This window comes from Danio rerio, chromosome 3 (genome assembly GCF_052040795.2).
Source record: "Danio rerio strain M-AB ecotype USA chromosome 3, GRCz13ab, whole genome shotgun sequence".
Taxonomy (NCBI): domain Eukaryota; kingdom Metazoa; phylum Chordata; class Actinopteri; order Cypriniformes; family Danionidae; genus Danio; species Danio rerio.
This window is the reverse complement of record NC_141023.1, coordinates 50,836,987-50,856,209: the sequence shown is the minus strand read 5'-3', so window position 1 is coordinate 50,856,209 and position 19,223 is coordinate 50,836,987. Positions and strand designations below refer to the sequence as shown.

At 36.1% G+C, this 19,223-nt stretch overlaps 1 protein-coding gene across 3 annotated transcripts; it reads right to left on the bottom strand.

The window, feature by feature from the left end:
• Positions 1-231: 231 nt before the first annotated feature.
• zgc:92161 lies at positions 232-19,223 on the bottom strand. 3 transcript variants are annotated; one of them, NM_001004556.3, is given in 8 exon segments: positions 232-318; positions 345-819; positions 850-1,355; positions 3,963-4,073; positions 4,189-4,350; positions 13,652-13,839; positions 14,266-14,320; positions 14,403-14,604. In NM_001004556.3, coding segments are annotated over 6 exon segments (777 nt in total). In that variant the 5' UTR covers positions 14,550-14,604; the 3' UTR covers positions 232-318; positions 345-819; positions 850-1,241.

Below are 19,223 nucleotides of genomic sequence, written 5' to 3'. Positions count from 1 at the left end.
GTATGGTCTGCCTGAGTTTTTGTTGCATTTACATGGTTTTGACCACCAGGTGTCCCTAGCACATAGTGTTTCTAAGGCTGCCAAACTCAGTTGCTGCCAATGCTTTGAACAGTTTTGTTTCTCCCATCACAACTAAAAATGCAAATAGTTAATATTACAGTTAGCAAAAAAAATGTTACTCAAACTCACTAGCAAGCATTTATTACAAACAAATAAACAATCTCCACATAATAGGGTTGGTTTGTTGATTTATTGTCCATGTAATAACATTCATAAAGCAAAAAAACAAAACAAAAAAACATTAATTACAATAAAAGAGTTCATGAGTCTATAGAAGAACTATATTTCCTGACACAAATACTTGTTAAATTAAACCCAAATTCAAGTATTTAATCACATGATATGAATAGGTACCTACCCACCACACAGTAAATGCTGTCCTCTAGTGGATGAACAACAATATTCACCCATTAGGATTTTCCCCACACTACTGTTGATCTCCAAGTACTTCCAAAAGCATTCTCAATACACTTACTAACAAAGCAATAGTAAATTAGGCTCCATATAAATGTAAATCTTATTTTATCTTAGAATATATTTTTCATACTTTCCATTTCATGGATAACAATTCATTCATTCATTCATTCATTTTCTTTTAGGCTTAGTCCTTTTATTAATCTTGGGTTGCCACAGCGGAATGAACCGCCAACTTATCCAGCACACTTTTTTTTGCAGCGGATGCCCTTCCAGCTGCAACCCTTCTCTGGGAAGGATTATAATATATGTTTTTTTTTTTTTTAAATTTAATTCAGTCTGCTCCTTTGGTGTCATTATTGTGTATTATGGCTCATTTGGTGTCATTATTGTGTATTATGCTCTATGTAAGATATTGCTTTAACAGTATTTAAGGCGTTTAGTCTTTCCACTCCTCAGCGTCCTGGTGTCACCCCTTTGCCAACCTATTAATAATTTTCTAGAACCACCCATGTATGTTTGATAAAAGAAGTTTCTGCAATGTACGATAAAAAACACAGTACCGCTTTATAAGTTCATTAAGTGATTAGCTTCATTAAGTGATTACTGGTACAAATATGGCTTTATATCAATAATGTGTCAGTCATAAACATACAATAAGAGATAATAATGTGGTTTTTATGGCTAATGAATTAAATCGAGCAGTTTGGACCTGGATCAGCCATTTTGAGAGTTCTCATGTTGGAGATATTTTTTCTTCTTCTGGTTTACCAGGGCAGAGTTGCTCCAGTGTAGTCCAGAAATCCACCATGCTCCTTCTCGGTAAGACCACCAATGACACGCAGCATCCCCTCCACACTCTCTTTCGGTTCAAGTGTCGCCTGGCGAAAATAAAAACAAACATGTCACTAAAAAAAGCTATTTTATACCTTCCTCAAATATGTTTAGAATAATAAAGTTAGAATACTATAAAAGGTAATGTCAATCACGTGTGCAAAATAAAATATAAATGGTAGAAATGGTTTAAAAATGATCAAAATCAGCATAAACCAAAGATTTAGAGGAGAACATTAAGACAATCATGTGGTTTAAACTAACTTCATAAAAATGTCATTCAGTGTTGGGCAAGCTACTTGAAAAATGTAGTGAGCTAAGCTATTAGCTACCTTACTTAAAATGTAGCTTAACTACACTAAAAGCTACACTCAGGGAATTGTAGCCAGCTAAGCTAAAAGCTACTTGGCAAAAGTATCTTAGCTACATCTAAGCTATTTTTGCCATTTTCATCTTTAAATCAAAGCAACTTAAATCTAAGTCAAGTATATCTTAGTAATCAATAAAACTGTTAATGAAACATATGCGGCATGATTGCTCATTTCAATTATTTATTGTAAATTATATCCTGTATACAGAAACAAATTACGGTATATGATAGCAAAAACAAAACTAATAAAACCAGGTTACACATTCAAAATAATATAGTAATTTATAGTAAAGAAGAATATTTAGGAATAAGCATTAGATTGTAAATATATTTGCAACTCTTCATTAATGGATTACACTACATAATGCAGTATCATTAGTAACTATCATGAACTAATAGTAATTACCATTACTAGGAATAATTACCAGTTTACCACTACAGTAATCATATATATTAATTTGAGTACTATTGTGTAGTTCAAAAACATAGTTCTTACTATAAATCAGTGAAGTGTTTGAGCATAACATCAGAATTACCACTATTACATGTTAACATGTACTGCTCGAGGTATGGTCTAAAAGTTTGTTGTTGACCATTGTAAAAAGTACAAGAAGAAATCATCAATGTCGGGATCATATGAATTTACTTACATCGGGACACCGGCCTCACAGCTCCGTGAATGACGGTGCCGTCACTTATTCATTTGCAATCAGCAAATGTAGCTTGTGTGAACGCTACTGCACTACTTGCTTAAAATAATAGCTTCACTACTAAAAAGCTATTTGGTTTAAAAAGTAGTGACACCATCACGCTACTGAGAAATGTAGTTAAGCTAGTAGCATCACTACTTGTAGTGACGCTTTTGCCCAACACTGGCGACATTGTAATCATACAGAACTGTTTGAACCACACTAAAAGTGTCATAGACTTATAATAAACCCAACATTTCACATTTACCATTCAGGGGTACGTTAACAAAAACCATCGTTAGCCAACTAAGGTCGCAAGTTGCATCGTTACAAACATAGTTTGTTAATTTGGCATTTCTCAAATTCATCGTTCCAACGACTAGTCGCAAACATTCTTTCGAGCTGTAGTTAGAAGCCTGGTTGTGTTCCTTTTTTCAGTTACCCCCCCATGCCCTATTCCTTTCGAACCTTTCAACTTTTAAATTTGGAATGATTTAAAACAACAACAACATTCAACAACAAGCCATCTCTCTTACGTGGAGTTTGCTTTCCAAGGTTTTTTTTACAGTTCAGTTTTAGCGATCTTCATATTGACAATTGTGTTCCTTTCGCCATGCACTTTGAAAACATTTGTCATTTTGAACGCAGCTGTGCGTTTACTATTATAAAGCAGAATTTAGATTATGTCTCCTAAGCTTGTGAACACATAAATATATAGCATACTTTTAATTTAATAAATATAATCTAACCAAAAAAATTATGGAGTTGCTCCTCCACCCCGTTTATAGCCTCATGTTGGACGTTTTACATTATGGTTAAACGACAGATCTGCAACAGAGAAACTACAGTCTTGGGAAACATTCTACATTGTTCTTTTCCCAAACAATGCATCGTACTATGAATCGCGAGTTACATCATTGTTTGGGAACTGTACCCCAGAGCTATTGGTTTCAATTGACTACATACTTTTTCATTAGCCTGTATTTGTGACTTTAGTTTGAAAATCCTTTTAACAAAAAAAAAAAAAAAACAAAAAAAAAAAAAAAAAAAAAACAAAAAAAACAAAAAAACTCCCTGTTAGTGTGTAACGAGGAGACTGACACGGAGGGATCCATTATGCAGTATTTATTGATCACAATCTCACTCAAACACACAATATGCACCTGGGTGCACACACACATCCACAGTAGTAGTAATGGTTTCAAGAATGACGATGAACAGACACAGAGTGAGTTACCAGGCATGAGTGGAGAACAGAGGGCGTGAATCAGAGTCTGTGTATCAGGCGTGGGTCGTGGGCAGGCAGAAGGCGAAGCAAAGTAAGAGACAGGCTGGAGTCGTACACAAGAGATCAGGCTGGATATAACGCTCAGTAATGCTGGCCGGGGCTGAACAAGACTTTGCACTGACTGAGAGTTTGAGTGCGGCTTATAAGAGGTACGTGGGTCGTTAACATGATTCAGATCAGGTGTATGCGCAATCAGTGTAGATGGATGATGTAATGCTAAAAGTCTGGAGATGGTGACCTCTGCTGGCCAGTGAGGGGAATGACCGGGACCGAGTCGGTGACATAGTGTTAATAAAAAAGCACTCACATTTTTTCCACCCAGATCAGTCTTTACCCATCCCGGATGAAGCACCATGCAGAGAATCTCATCCCCCTTTACCTCCTCAGCAGCCAAAACAGTCAGCATGTTAAATCCTGCCTGAAAGATAAACACAATGTACTGTATGAGATAAAGATCAACTCATTCCCTTAACACCTCAGGGGCAATAAAGTGAATTCAGTGTTACTATTGCAAAAGCAAGACTTTGGTGTACCTTGCTCACACAATATGGCAGCACTGGGAACTGAGAGAACATTGCTGGCATTTTAGTCATAGATCCTCCAAGAGTGGAAATGTTGATGATCGCTGCTTTATTACTGGACATGCCTGGTGTCCCACTTGCTTTGGCTGCTGTCTGTAGATATGGAAGATACTCCTACACAGAAAAAAAAAAGAAGTTGAACTAACACAGTACCATCAATAATGATTTCTGGCTTGGGATTTTGTTAAATTTGTTGGCCTGTTTTTTAACATCAAGGAACAAATCAATAGTGAATAAAAGCAAAAAATAAAGGGGATTACAGGGGATATATAAATTACATGAAATTCACATAAGAAAATGATTATAAAATTACATAGATTTTTTATTTATAATGTTTTTTAGGGTTTTGATTTAATGCTTTAGATCAAATTTAAACAAATAAATGTTAAGGATTGGACCATTTTTTTGTTTACATGGTACATAATGGTTCCCATATATAAAACAAATTTTACTCCAAAGTTTTATTATTATTGTGTGTCAAAAAATATCTTTACAAGAAAATTGAACTTTTAATCTTGTAAGTAAATATAAGATATTCAACATCAAACCAACACATTTGGGTATATGTGCAATTAAAAAACGCATCATCTTAAAAAAGGGGACTGATCACTAATTGAGTGATGTAATACATTAATAGAGGACAGAAACTTGAGGCAAATATAGTGACAGAACAAACTGACTGGTCAGGACTACTTGTAGAATAGATATAACAAACAGTGCAAAAAACTGTGAGCTCATTTTACAATGCAGCTGCGTGTTTGTGCAATCAGGCTAAGAAACCAGTTTAACAAGTTTAAGCTTTTCATTTTGTGCAATACCACAAACTCTGGCACAGAACTAGCTCTTTCCCAGAAGTGATCCCATTATAATAGTCTAGTCACATACATGTGTTCTGGTGGTTCAGATGTTTACCCACACTGTTAACCCTTACTGTAGATTATTCAGTAATATAACTGTAAAATATCCAGTGTTTTGCTGTTTAGCAGTTCAGATGCAGAGTCTGCTGTTTTAAGCCATGAATAAGATTCTACAACGAGTAAGTAAAATGTGTTCAAATGTTTTTGAGGGTTTCTAAATTAAGTCTGTGTATTAAGTTATAATGTTGTTATCTTATATTGTTTACTTGAAGGCTACACTGTTAGCTAGTTAGACTCTCCTCATATCTTCTTAGCTTCATTAGTTTCATTTGTAAGCATATTTATTCATTGGATATTGCCTATGTCCATAATGTACAGTCTTTTTGGCAAATAAGCAGATTTTATACACATAAAAACCCTTAAATTCCAATCTCCTCAGTTAGATAGCTAGTGTACACAGGAATTATCACAGGGATTTTCAAACCTCCACTGTCAGTTCCCAAGTTGTGAATTTGTTGCTAAGTATTTTTCAGAGCTGTGTTTCCAACTGTCAATTCATACTTTTTAAAGTAAATAATAATAAAGAATGAATCCTTTGGATTCTCTGTGTTGCCAACTTTATTTTAGTTTTTATAATTATTTTCATTATTTAATTTTTTAAAAATTGATGTGACTGTTTTTAGACAAACATATTTCTAAGCATATCAAGAGTAAGTATGTGTGTGTAACTTAATTTTTTTTCTTTTTATGTTTTAACCGCATAGTATTTTAACCTTGTAAATCAAAAGTCAAGTAATGCCACATTAGAGCTTATTCAACGGTAAGTAATATACTGTATATTACGGAAGCCCTGAACCGCAAGGTGAAAAAAAGCAATCTTGGTGGTAAGGAAAAAAACAAAAATATGTCGTTATAACAACATAATATCTTATTATACTAACATAATATCTCGTTATAATGACATAATTATGTCGAAATAACAATTACTGTACGTTGAAATAACAACTTTATTAAGTCGTTATTTTGACATACACTGTTAGACCTTACCAGGGTTTTTTACAGTAGAACACTGGCAACACTGTTGCCAGCCGCTCACTGTAAAAGTTTGGTTACAGTAAGTAACTGGCAACAGTGTTGCCAGTTAATTACTGTAACTGAACCATTACATTGAGTGGCTGGCAACAGTGTTGCCAGTTATTTACTGTAACTGAACCATTACAGTGAGTGGCTGGCAACAGTGTTGCCAGTTATTTACTGTAACTGAACCGATACAGGGAGTAGCTGGCAACAGTGTTGCCAGTTAATTACTGTAATAGAGCAGCAGTGGTAATTAACTGGAAACTGTGTACAGTTAATTACTGTATTGTAGTGTTACAAATCACAGCATTATACTGCATACACATTTATAGTATGTCATATATAGTTATTGTAGTGTTACTAAAATTAATCAGTATTCTTAGCTGTTATTTAAAAATAGAAGGCATAACATTTTTCAGACAAATTTATTTTATTGTTTTGGCACCAAACAAATAAATAACAGAAAAAGTATAAAAAAATTAAGAAATCAGCAGATATAAATATTGTCTTGCATATTATAGGTCTGCACAGTAAGGCTGCAGTCACACTAACATTTGAGCAAGCAAAATTCTGTCATACTGCACTGCGAAGTGGAATTAAACAAAGCGAGGAGTGGAATAAAACAAAATAATTAGAGATTGAAAAAGCAAGCCAGAGAGGTCATGTTCTGATCTTTGATTGGTATCAAGCAATCACATGATGTGATTTCGCATGTCATCGTTCTCCAAGCTTGAACTTTCCAATGCTGCGAATTATGAAATTTGTCGCATGAGCTATCATTCCAGGTCTGCAGTACTCACATGCGTATGAATGGAAGTCTATAGGAAGAAAAGTGCAGTGTGACAGGGACTTTAAGCTGTAACTCTAATTAAACACACCTGATCAAACTAATTAAGGCTTGTTAGAAATCTACAGGTAATGTTGAAGCAGGGTGGGTACTAAACTCTGCTGCCCTGCAGTTCTCCAGGAACTTGGAGTTTGACCCCCATGGTATACAGCAGTGGTGCTCAATCCTGTTCCTGGATATCTACCTTCCTGCAGATTTCAGTTGCTACCCATATCAAACACACCTGCCTGTAATTATCAAGTGGTGTTCAGGTCCTAATTAATTGGTTTAGGTGTGTTTGAAATGAATAGCAACTAAAATCTGCTGGAAGGTAGATCAGCAAATGAACAGCAAAAAACACAACATAATTATTTTAAAGTTTAAAGTTTTAAATAATTAAAAACTGTGTTAAATCTCAATAAAAATTTTAGTAAGTAATTATAAAAAATAAAGTTGGCAACACCGAAAAACCAAAGGATCCAATCTTTTATTGTTATAATTATCTCATGACAACAAACTTTATTATTGTTTCTAATATAAATTCATAGGTGGAAACACTGCTCTGAAAAATACTTAGCAACAAACTCACAACCTGGGACCGGACAGTGGAGCTTTTGTGAGTGGATGGCTATGTGTATCATGTTTTTGTGATTCCCTGTGATGATGTGCACATGTTACCTTACTGAGATGATGGAATTTAATTTTGGCTTAGTTGCCAGAAAGATACATACAACTGTTAGCATCTGTACATTATGGCAGTATGCAATATCCAATAAATACTTAAACAAAAGTAATGTAAGAAGTTATATGAGGAGAGGCTAACAATGTAGCTTTCAAGTACACAGTTCAAGATAACAACAATATAACTTAAAACACAGCCTTATTTTATAAACCCTCAAAAACATTTGAACACATTTTACTTACTCATTATAGATTCTTATTTAAAGTCTAAAACATATCAGACTCTACATCTGAATTGATGGACAGAGAATAGAGCGCACTCAGCAGTAAACAAATCAAACACCTGGCTCCCTTAAAGGGCCAGCATTTTCTGAAAACTATTTCTAACACCTTTGTGTTTAGAATAAGACAGACAGCCTGTGGGAGTGTATGGTGATGCCTAAATCATTATTTTCTGCCTTTAAAATGCACGTCTATATAAATAGCAACATAAACCATCAGAGAATTTATTGGAATTAATTCTTTGCACTACACAATTTCATACAAAGTCTACTCCTTTAACAGTAAAATAATGTGTTAATAAATAATAAATGTTTTCTTTTATTACAGCAAAACACTGGCTATTTTGCAGTTATTTACTGCACAATCTACAGAGTAACAGTGCAGTTATACTAATTAAACACACCTGATCAAACTAAATCTAAAGGTAGTGTGTTGAAGAAGGGCTGGAACTAAATTCTGCTGGGCTGCGGCCCTCCAGGAGTTTGACATCCTTGGTACATAGCATATTTTCAAAGGAATTGCCTACATTTATCACAATCATGCACATATCATTGAATAAAAACAATAATATACAAACAATATACAAACGTCATCCAAAGCAAAAAAAATAAAAAATAAATAAATATTCTGATCCTCATGTTGTTCCAAACCTGTAGTAATAATAATAATAATAAACAAATAACCTGATTAATACATTTATTTAAGTCTTTATACTATACTGTTAATGCCATTTTTACCTACTTCATTTGAAGTTTTCCAAACAAATTCATTGAGTCTCTGCGAAAATGTTTGTACGTGCTGTTTAACATATTTTTTAAATAACACATTTTTACTAGTTAATTAGCAAAATGCTAATATTCAGCTTAAAGTGCAATTTAAAAGCTTAACTATTGGCTAAACTAGGCAAATTAAATTAATTATAGAATAGTAAACAAAGTTATAAAAATGATTGTGATAATTTGGTTGCTCTGTGTGAATATTTTTGCCTTTAAATGCATCTCGTCGATATCTTTACCTTTTAATTAGCTCTGTGACTTTGACATTGGTTGACTCCTGATACTCAATGTTAAAAACATAAAAGGAACCAAAGAAAACACAGAGATGGCTCACTTTCTCCTCAATACTGACCATACACATACCAAAACTGAACAGTATATATATATATATATATATATATATATATATATATATATATATATATATATATAGCAACATAAAGCAGTACATGGGGTAATAATGGTTGAGCAGTAATTTACCATTTATTATCACAGTAACTATCTGTAATGGGTACATAAAGTAAATTACTGTAATTTATTCTTTGCACTACAAAATTTCATACAAATCCTGCTCCTTTTACAGTAAAATACTGTTTCCTTTTAATACAGCAAAACACTGCCTATTTTACAGTTATTTACTGCATAATCTACAGTAAGGGTTAACAGTGTAGCCTAACTGTGTTAATTTCTACTGTATATGGGCCACAAGATGGCAGAATAAGACTAGGAACAGGTCAATGTGCATGCTTAAAGTAAAATCTTTAAGGTTCCGAAATTATCGAGTGTTATTGTGGGAACTTACCAGGCCTATTCTTTTAAATAGGCACTGGCGTGTTCACTTGTTGTTCCAGAATAATCTTTTGACATTAAATGTAATCCGTAAATAGCCGTAAAAGGTTGTATAACACTGTAGGCGTTTATTAGCCTAGTTTTTGCAAGACATGATGTTGAATAATTTATTAATTTAGCATAGTTTTGTAACGTTTTAACTGTCTATACTGGATATTCATTTATCACATTTGGTTTATATGTTAGTATGTTTTGTTAGTGGTAAGACTGTTAAGAGAAAATCCCGTTCCTACATGTATTAGCCTTTAATGTTTACTTTAATATTTAATTTTTTAAACCATTTGTTAAAATGTGGTACGTTCTAAATAATTAGGGCATTGGGGGGTAGCCAAACAGGAAATAGAACACTGCCAGGAACTACTTCTGAATACAGCTCAAGGGAAAAGCCAAGCTAACGAGGAGTTTCTTATGGACTATTAAATGTTAAACACCATTATTGTTATTATTATTATTGGTATTATTATTATTATTATTGAATCAACGACCCACACGTTCTAATTTAAACCAATTCCAACTTAATAATCATAATTGTGAGCAAAGTGCTGTACCAGCAGTTTTTCCATATTTTAGTCCTATTGTAGACCTATTTTATTGTTTTTTTGCACTGACACTTTGATTAAAAAACATTTATCTGCCTGGATACTTCAAACTGGCACTACACCCCATTTCCTCTGTCTCAAACAGAAACCAAAACCATGAACGCTTACATTAAGGAGGAGTTGGAGAAAGGATTTTTACGCCCCTCTATATCACCCACATCTGCAGGCTTCTTCTTTGTGGAGAAAAAAGATAGAACCTGCATCTCCTTCCTGGGATACATAATCAGTGCGAATGGATTGGCAATGGACGAAGAAAAGGTAAACGCTGTAGTTAACTGGCCAAAGCCGAAGACAGTTAAAGAACTGCAACGCTTTCTGGGGTTTGCCAATTTCTACAGGAGATTTATAAGAAAATTCAGTTCCGTGGCCGCACCGCTTACCTCGATGGTAAAAGGAGGAAATCCCAAGCTGAGCTGGAACCATGATGCTATCCGGGCATTCAATCACCTCAAAGCCCGATTCTCATCGGCACCTATCCTCTGCCACCCTGACCCTAATTTACCTTTCGTCCTCGAAATAGATGCTTCCAATACTGGCATCGGAGCTGTGCTCTCCCAAAGGCAAGTGATGTCGAACAAGCTCCACCCCTGCTCCTTCTTCTCGCGCAAGCTCAACTCGGCCAAGAAAAATTATGATATGGGCAATCGTGAACTTCTCGCCATGAAAGCTGCGATAGAAGACTGGAGACACTGGCTGGAAGGAGCTCGACATCCCTTTACGGTAATCACCGACCACAAGAACTTAGAATACATCCAGCCATCCATACTCAAATACTCAATCTTACAATACTCAGCCAAAAGACGTAATCCCCGGCAGGCCAAATGGGCACTATTCTTCACACGCTTCAATTTTTCGGTAACATATATCCCCGGTTCCAAAAATATAAAAGCTGATGCACTTTCTCGTCTTTCTGAGGAGGAACCAAATAAAGAAGAAGATTAGCCCATTATTCAAGATTCAATCATCCTGGCTCCCATTACTTGGGACATTGACACTGAAATCTCTCAAGTGTCCAACAAACATCCTACACCTCCAGCCTGTCCCGCGGACAAAGTATTCATTCCCCAGTCACTCAGAGAAAAACTCATTGCTGTAATCCACTTCAGCCCTAGTTCCGGATACCCAGGCATTGCAGGCACCATTGATCTCATTCAGAACCGTTACTGGTGGCCCACCGTAAGAGGTGATGTAATTAAATTTATAAAGAACTGTTCTTCCTGTAACATTCATAAACATTTTCGCCATAGCCCTGCCGGACTCTTGCAACCCCTGGAAATCCCATGTCGTCCCTGGTCCCATGTCGCCATAGATTTCGTCACCGATCTTCCGCTCTCTCAAGGCCACACCACCATCCTAACTGTCATTGACAGATTCTTGAAGGCATGCAGGGTCATTCCCATCCCCAAACTCCCTGCAGCCCTGGAAACTGCAGAACTCCTATGCAATCACGTGTTCCCCTATTATGGTCTGCTCAAAGACATCGTGTCTGACAAAGGTCCCCAATTTACATCCAGAGAATGGTCTGCATTCTCTAAAAATCTGAACATCAACATCAGCCTCACATCAGGTTATCACCCACAATCCAACAGGCAAGTTGAAAGACTAAACCAGGAAATAGGACATTTCCTCCGCACCTACTGCCACCAAAATCAAAAGGACTGGAGTCGTTTTCACATGTGGGCTGAATATGCGCAAAATTCTCTCAGGAAGGCATCCACAGGGCTTACACCTTTCCAAGTTGTCCTAGGTTTCCAACCCCCCCTGTTCCTATGGTCAGGAGAACCATCTGAACTCCCAGCCCTCAATCACTGGTTCCAGAGATGTGAGGAAACATGGAACGCAGCCCACACTCACCTCTCTCACGCAGTCAGGAGATTCAAGGAGCAAGCGGATCGTCATCGACGACCCAACCCAGCATACACACCTGGACAGCATACACACCTCCACCAGAGATCTCCGCCTTAGACTCCCATGTAAAAAGCTTAGCCCCAGGTATGTGGGTCCTTTCATGATTGATCGCCAGATTTCTCCCATATCATACAGACTAAATCTGCCTAACCATTACCGCATCTCTCCCACTTTCCATGTTTCTCTGCTCAAGCCTGCTGCTGGTCGAGCCGAGGTGGATAGGGAGGTGGCAGCCGGTGATCAGGGTCCCCCGCCAATCGTCATCGATGGAGAGGAGGCTTATCAGATCCACGAGACCCTAAAGTCCAGACGCCGTGGGGGACAGCTCCAATACCTGATCGACTGGCAGGGGTACGGCCCGGAGGAATAATCATGGATCAACCGTAAGGACATTCTCAACCCTACTCTGCTAAGTGAGTTTCATCATCAACACCAGGAAATGCCGGCCCCTCGTCCCCGTGAGAGACCCCGGCGTCGTGGTCCCTCTCACTTCAAGAGCCATTCGCAGGAGGGGGGCTCTGTTACCGACTCGGTCCCAGCCATTCCCCTCGCTGGCCAGCAGAGGTCATCATCACCAGACTTTTGACATTCCGTCATCTCCAAAGACTGTTTGCCACATACACCTGCAGCACATCTCCTGATTACCACGCTCATACATATAAGCAGCACACACCTCACCTCAGTGCAAAGTCTTGTTCTGCCCCAGCAAACACTACTGAGCGTTCCTTATCCTTGCCTTTAATCGACCTTGTCTTACTTGCCGTCTGCCCTGAACCCAAGCCTGTACACTGACTTTGATCCTTGCCGCCAGCCTCTGACCCAGGCCTGCTTACTCAACCTGTGTTTACCTGCCGCCAGCCCTTCGACTTGATACAACTGTGTTTTATGTGAGTTCGCACACGAGTAACATCTGTGTGCTAATTATTAAACTTTAATAACTCTGCAAATGGATCCCTCTGTGTCAGACCCTTTGTTACAAAGTCGGTATTTCGACATAATTAAGTTGTTATTTCAAAATAATTATGTCATTATAACGAGATATTATGTCAAAATAATCAGATATTATGGTGTTATAATGAAAAATTATGTAGTTATAACGATATATTATGTTGTTATAACGACATAATACTGACATCATTTCTTGTTATAGCGATATATTATCTCTTGATAATGACATAATATCTCGTTATAATGACATAATATCTCATTATAACGACATAAGTTTTTTTCCCTTACCACCAAGATTGCTTCTTTTTTTTTTCACCTTGCGGTTCTGGGCTTCCGTAGTAGTATATGAACGACATACATTTAAAGGCGAAATTAAAAAAATCTCTCTTAAACAGCACTTCCATACATTTTTTGCAGATGCTTAATAAAGTTGACTGCTGAACTTTAAATGAAGTAAGTAAAAGTGGTATTTGTAGAATAAAGGTTTTCTTGTTACCAAACCATTACAGCGAGTAGCTAGTATTTTACTGTAAATAAAGCCTGGTACTGTCTAACAGTGCAGCTATTGACTGCACTAACGTGCTGGACTGATTTTTCTTTAAACTACAATACCTGAATGATCAATAAGGGTCCTATGACATTGGTGTTGAAGGAGTTTTTCATGTCCTCAGCCTGGCTGGTCTTAATGATGCCACGTGCCAAGATTGCAGCATTATTCACCAGTAGGTTCAATCCATTTGCTCCGAGTAAAGCACCCACTTTTTTGGCAGACTCCTTGATACTGCATGGATCATCAGCGTCTAATAGTAACAGAACAAAAGAACAATGCATTCTACAGTGCAAAAATGACTTTTCTTATTTAAATGTTTTGTCTTGTTTCTAGTGCAAATATCAAAGGTGCAAATCGTATAAGGAAGCATTTTGTCGACAAGTAAAAATTAACATATCGTTTTCAGAAATAACAAGTTACAATTAGATGTGTTTTACCTTAAAACAAGCAAAATAATCTGCCAATGGGTTGAGTAAAATATTTTTTTCTTGATTATTTACTTACCCTTAATGACTATGATTATTTTGCATGTCATAAAGAAAAACTTCCTTCATTTTGATTTATTTCTTTTGAAAACAAAACAATATTTTTACTTGTTGACTACATGCTTCTTAATTTAAGATTTTTTTATATATTTGCATTAGAAATTAGATTTTTAAAATGACAAAAACATTACCAAGACGTATGATAGTGATTACACTTGGATACTTTTTTGCCAGTTCTCTCAGTGCCTTAAAAAATGATAATGCACAGTTAATGCATACCAGTTTATATTCCAGTATTTTCTGTTGATGGTAACTATTCATAACTCACCTCAGACCTTGGTCCCTCTGGGTCACGGCACGTAGCAAAAACATGCTGATTTGGACAAGAATTCTCAGAAAGCTGCTTCACCATTTCTAAGCCCAAGCCCCGGTTGGCTCCTGTGATCAAGATATTGCTTGCTTTCACTTCTGCCATGTTTAGTCAGTCTGCTTCTGTTTGTTAAAAAGTTTCTTTGCATGCGCAGCCAACTGAACTCAACTTCCAGTGTAACGTTATGTAATAGTGGTGCGTCATGCTGAGATTGAGGATGTGATAAAAAGGTCGCCTGCTTCAACACTAGTATGGCAAGTTGTTTTAGCATTAAATACCCCTAGCTTTACTAGTTTTGACCAGGGGTGAACTTAGTGATTCGGGGGACCTAAGCAATTCTAGGTATGGTCAATGGCGGTTCTAGACCAGAGTAACTGGGGGGGCCGGGCAGGGGCCACTTGTACTTTTAGGGGGTACAATTTAACATACACTGTTAACCCTTACTGTAGATTATGCAGTAAATAACTGTAAAATACCCAGTGTTTAGCTGTAATGAAAGGAAACAGTATTTTACTGTAAAAGAAGCAGGATTTGTATGAAATTCTGTAATGCAAAGAATAAATCACAATAATTTACTCTATGTACCCATTACAGATATTTACTGCCATAATAAATGGTAAGTTACTGATCAACCATTACTGCCCCATCTAATCTAATGCTTTATGTTGCTATTTATATTTATTATATAATTTTATATATTTATATATATTTACTGTTCAGTTTTGATATGTGAATGGTCAGTATTGAGGGGAGAGTGGGACATTGCATTGATGATAAGCTGAATTTTACTGCAGCCATGTGTTTTCTTTGGTTTCTTTTATGTTTTAACATTGAGTATCAGGAGTCAACCAATGCCACAGAGATCATTAAAAGCTAAGCATAAGATATGGATAAAATGCATTTAAAGGCAAAAATATTCACACATAGCAAAGAAATTGTCATAATAATTATTATAACTTTGTTTACGTTTCTATAATTAGTCTAATTTGCCTAATTTAACCTATAGTTCAGCTTTTAAATTGCACTTTCAACTGAATATTAGTATTTTGCTAAATGACTAGTAAAAATGTGTTATTTAAAAAAAAAAATCTTAAACAGCACGTACATACATGTTTGCAGAGACTCAATGAATTTGTTTGGAAAACTTCAATTAAAGTAAGTAAAAGTGGCATTAACAGTATAGTATAAAGGCTTTCCTAAATAAATGTATAAATCATGTAATTTTTGTGTTTTTTTATTATTACTACAGATTTGGAACGACATGAGGATCAGATTATTTATTATCATTTTTTTTCCTATGGATGAAGTTTGCATATTTTAATTGTTTTTATTAAACAATATGTGCATAATTGTGATAAATGTAGGCAGTTGCTTTGAAAATATGCTATGCTCCAGGGGTGTCAAACTACTAGAGGGCCGCAGCCTAGCAGAATTTAGTTCCAGCCCTGCTTCAACACACTACCTTTAGATTTAGTTTAATCAGGTGTGCTTAATTAGGGTAAAGCTTAACTGCACTCTTACCCTGTAGATTATGCAGTAAATAACTGCAAAATTGTCAGTGTTTTGCTGTAATGAAAGGAAACAGTATTTTACTGTAAAAGAAGTAGAGTTTGTATAAAATTGTGTAATGCAAAGGATAAATTACAGTAATTTACTTTATGTACTGTGACAATAAATGGCAAATTACTGTTCAACCATTACTGTCCCATATACTCTGATGCTTTATGTTGCTGTTTATAGAGACGTGCATTTTAAAGGCAGAAGACAATGATTTAGGCCTCACCACACTCCCACAGGCTGTCTTATTCTAAACACAAAGGTATTAGAAAAAGTTTTCAGAAAATGCTGGCTCTTTAAGGGAGCCAGGTGTTTGATTTGTTTACTGCTGTGTGCTCTATTCTTTGTCTATCAATTCAGATGTAGAATCTGATGTTTTAGGCTTTAAATAAGAATCTACAATGAGTAAGTAAAATTTGTTCAAATGTTTTTGAGGGTTTCTAAAGTAAGGCTTGAACTGTGTACTTGAAAGCTACATTGTTAGCTAGTTAGCCTCTCCTCGCTTTTAAGTATATTTATTTATTGGATATTGCATATTGCAATAATGTACAGATGCGAAAAGTTTATGCACATAAAAACCAATAAATTCCATCACCTCAGTAAGGTAACATGCACAGAAATAATCACAGGGAATCAAAAAAAAAAATAGGATTCAAATAACTATCCACACACTAAAGCTCCACTGTCAGGTCACAGGTTGTGAGTTTGTTGCTAAGTATTTTTCAGAGCAGTGTTTCCACCTATGAATTTATATTAGAAACAATAGAAAAGTTTGTGGTCATGAGATTTTAAAGTAGATAATAATTATAACAATAAAAGATTGGATCCTTTGGATTTTCGGTGTTGCCGACTTTGTTTTTGTTTTTTAGAATTATTTTAAACTTTTTATTGAGAATTGACACAGTATCTGCCTGTGTTTGACAAACATGTTTCTATATATATATATATATAGAGTATGTGTGTGTTCTTTTCATATGCTTATTTTTTAATTATTTGAAACTTTAAAAAATAAAATAAATATTTTGTGTTTTTTGCTGTTTAGTTTTTTTTTTGTTGCATGGTCAGCATTGAGGAGAGAGAAACACATTTTACTGCAGCACTTTCTCTGTGTGTGTGTGTGTGTGTGTGTGTGTGTGTGTGTGTGTGCATTTTTTTTATTTGATATGTGATTGTGATAAATGTTGGCAGTTGCTTTAAAAATATGCTATATGGGTGTCAAACTCCAAGATCCTGGAGGACTGCAGCGCAGCAGAGTTTAGTTCACACCCTGCTTCAACATTACCTGTAGATTTCTAACAAGCCTTAATTAGTTTGATCAGGTGTGTTCAATTAGAGTTACAGCTTAAAGTCCCAGTCACACTGCACTTTTCTTCCTTTAGACTTCTATTCATACGCATATGAATGCTGCAGAACTGGAATGATAGCTCATGCGAAAAATGTAACTGTTCGCAGCATTGGAAAGTTCAAACTTGGAGATCTCTGACCTGCGAAGTCACATCATGTGATTGCTTGAGACCAATCAAAGATCAAAACATGACCTGTCTGAACAAAAATTTTAACTATGGACCAGTCGCTTGCTTTTTCAATCTCTAATTATTTTGTTTAATCCCACTTCTCACTTCCCACTACTTGCATGCTCAAACATTAGTGACCGCAGCCTTACTGTGCAGACCTGTAATATGTAAGATGATATTTATATCTGCTGATTTCTTAATTTTGTTATACATTTTCTGTTGTATATTTGTTTGCTGCCAAAACAATAAAATACATTTGTCTAAATTTTTATGCCTTCTATTTTTAATAACAGGTAAGAATACTAATTATTTTTAGTAAGACTATGACATACTATTAATGTGTATGCAGTATAATGCTGTGAGTTGTAACACTACAGTACAGTAATTAACTTTAAACAGTTTCCAGTTAGTTACCACTACTTCTCTATTACAGTAATTAACTGGCAACACTGTTGCCAGCTACTCACTGTAATGGTTCGGTTACAGTAAACAACTGGCAACACTGTTGCCAGTTACTTACTGTAACCAAACTTTTACAGTGAGTAACTGGCAACAGTGTTGCCAGTATTCTACTGTAAAAACGCCCGGTAAGGTCTAACAGTGTACATAACAAACTACTTAAAGGGGTGGTCCACTACGATCTCATATTTTAAACTTTAGTTGATGTGTAATGTAGCTGTGTGAAAATAAACAGCATCTCTGAATGTAAAAAGTTCTAAGTTCAATGCTAAGGGAGACCTTGGTTTTTACAGAGTTAGCTTAGCAAAGCCTACAATGAACGAATTTTGGGGACTACAAAAAAATACTTCCGCCCCCTGTGACATCACAAGTTCGTTTACTGCGCATCCCACACTGCGCATGCAGGTAAGGTCCGTGGCCAGAGGTGCTGTAACGTTATAGCAGAGATGAAGCTAAAAATGCATCTAAACACGGCTGTTTCCACAGAGCTTCATCTGTTTCTGTATTTGGGCTTCCAAAGGACACGACACAAAGACAGAAGTGCCTTTAGTTCAATATTAATTAACTTCCAGAGAATTATAAAATACTCAGCAAGCATGATTTGACAAAACAGCTCCTGAATCTCTCCAAGTTCAGTGCTGGATTCGGCTAAAATCTCCTCAAAGCAGAAGTTGTGATCTACAAGTAAGTGTTTTTATTTTTTAAAATTGATCATGACATGTACAGTGTCTAGCGTTAACTGTATGCTGTAGCAATGATGTAAACAATGCGAAATGCTGCTTTGCGGGCAAACGATTTAGCTACAAACTCACATTTATCAGCCAAACTCCTGTAAACACACACTCACTCCACCAGCACGATCTCTTATGTGTGTGCGCGACTGCACTGATTGTCTTGGCTTTTTCATGTGTTTCACATCTCAGATAATGAAGTCGCAAAAGATATGTGGATGATTTATATTACTTACACCTGCATATTCCGGATACTCGTGAAAGACGTCATGACGCATAGAGTTAAAAAAACACAGATTAGCTTACCTGACTAGTGGTCGCAGCAGAATAATAAATCAAGGCTCAACAGGTAGCATCTCACATCTTGTGCTTTATTCTTCTGTCACGATATATTACAGAAAATAACTTAATCCGAGCATCAGAGAAAAAGAAAGTCCCACGCTCTTGCGCTTGTTACAGAAAGTTCACACCACACAAACACACACATAGACGCACACACAGACGCTGTTAAAGGAGCC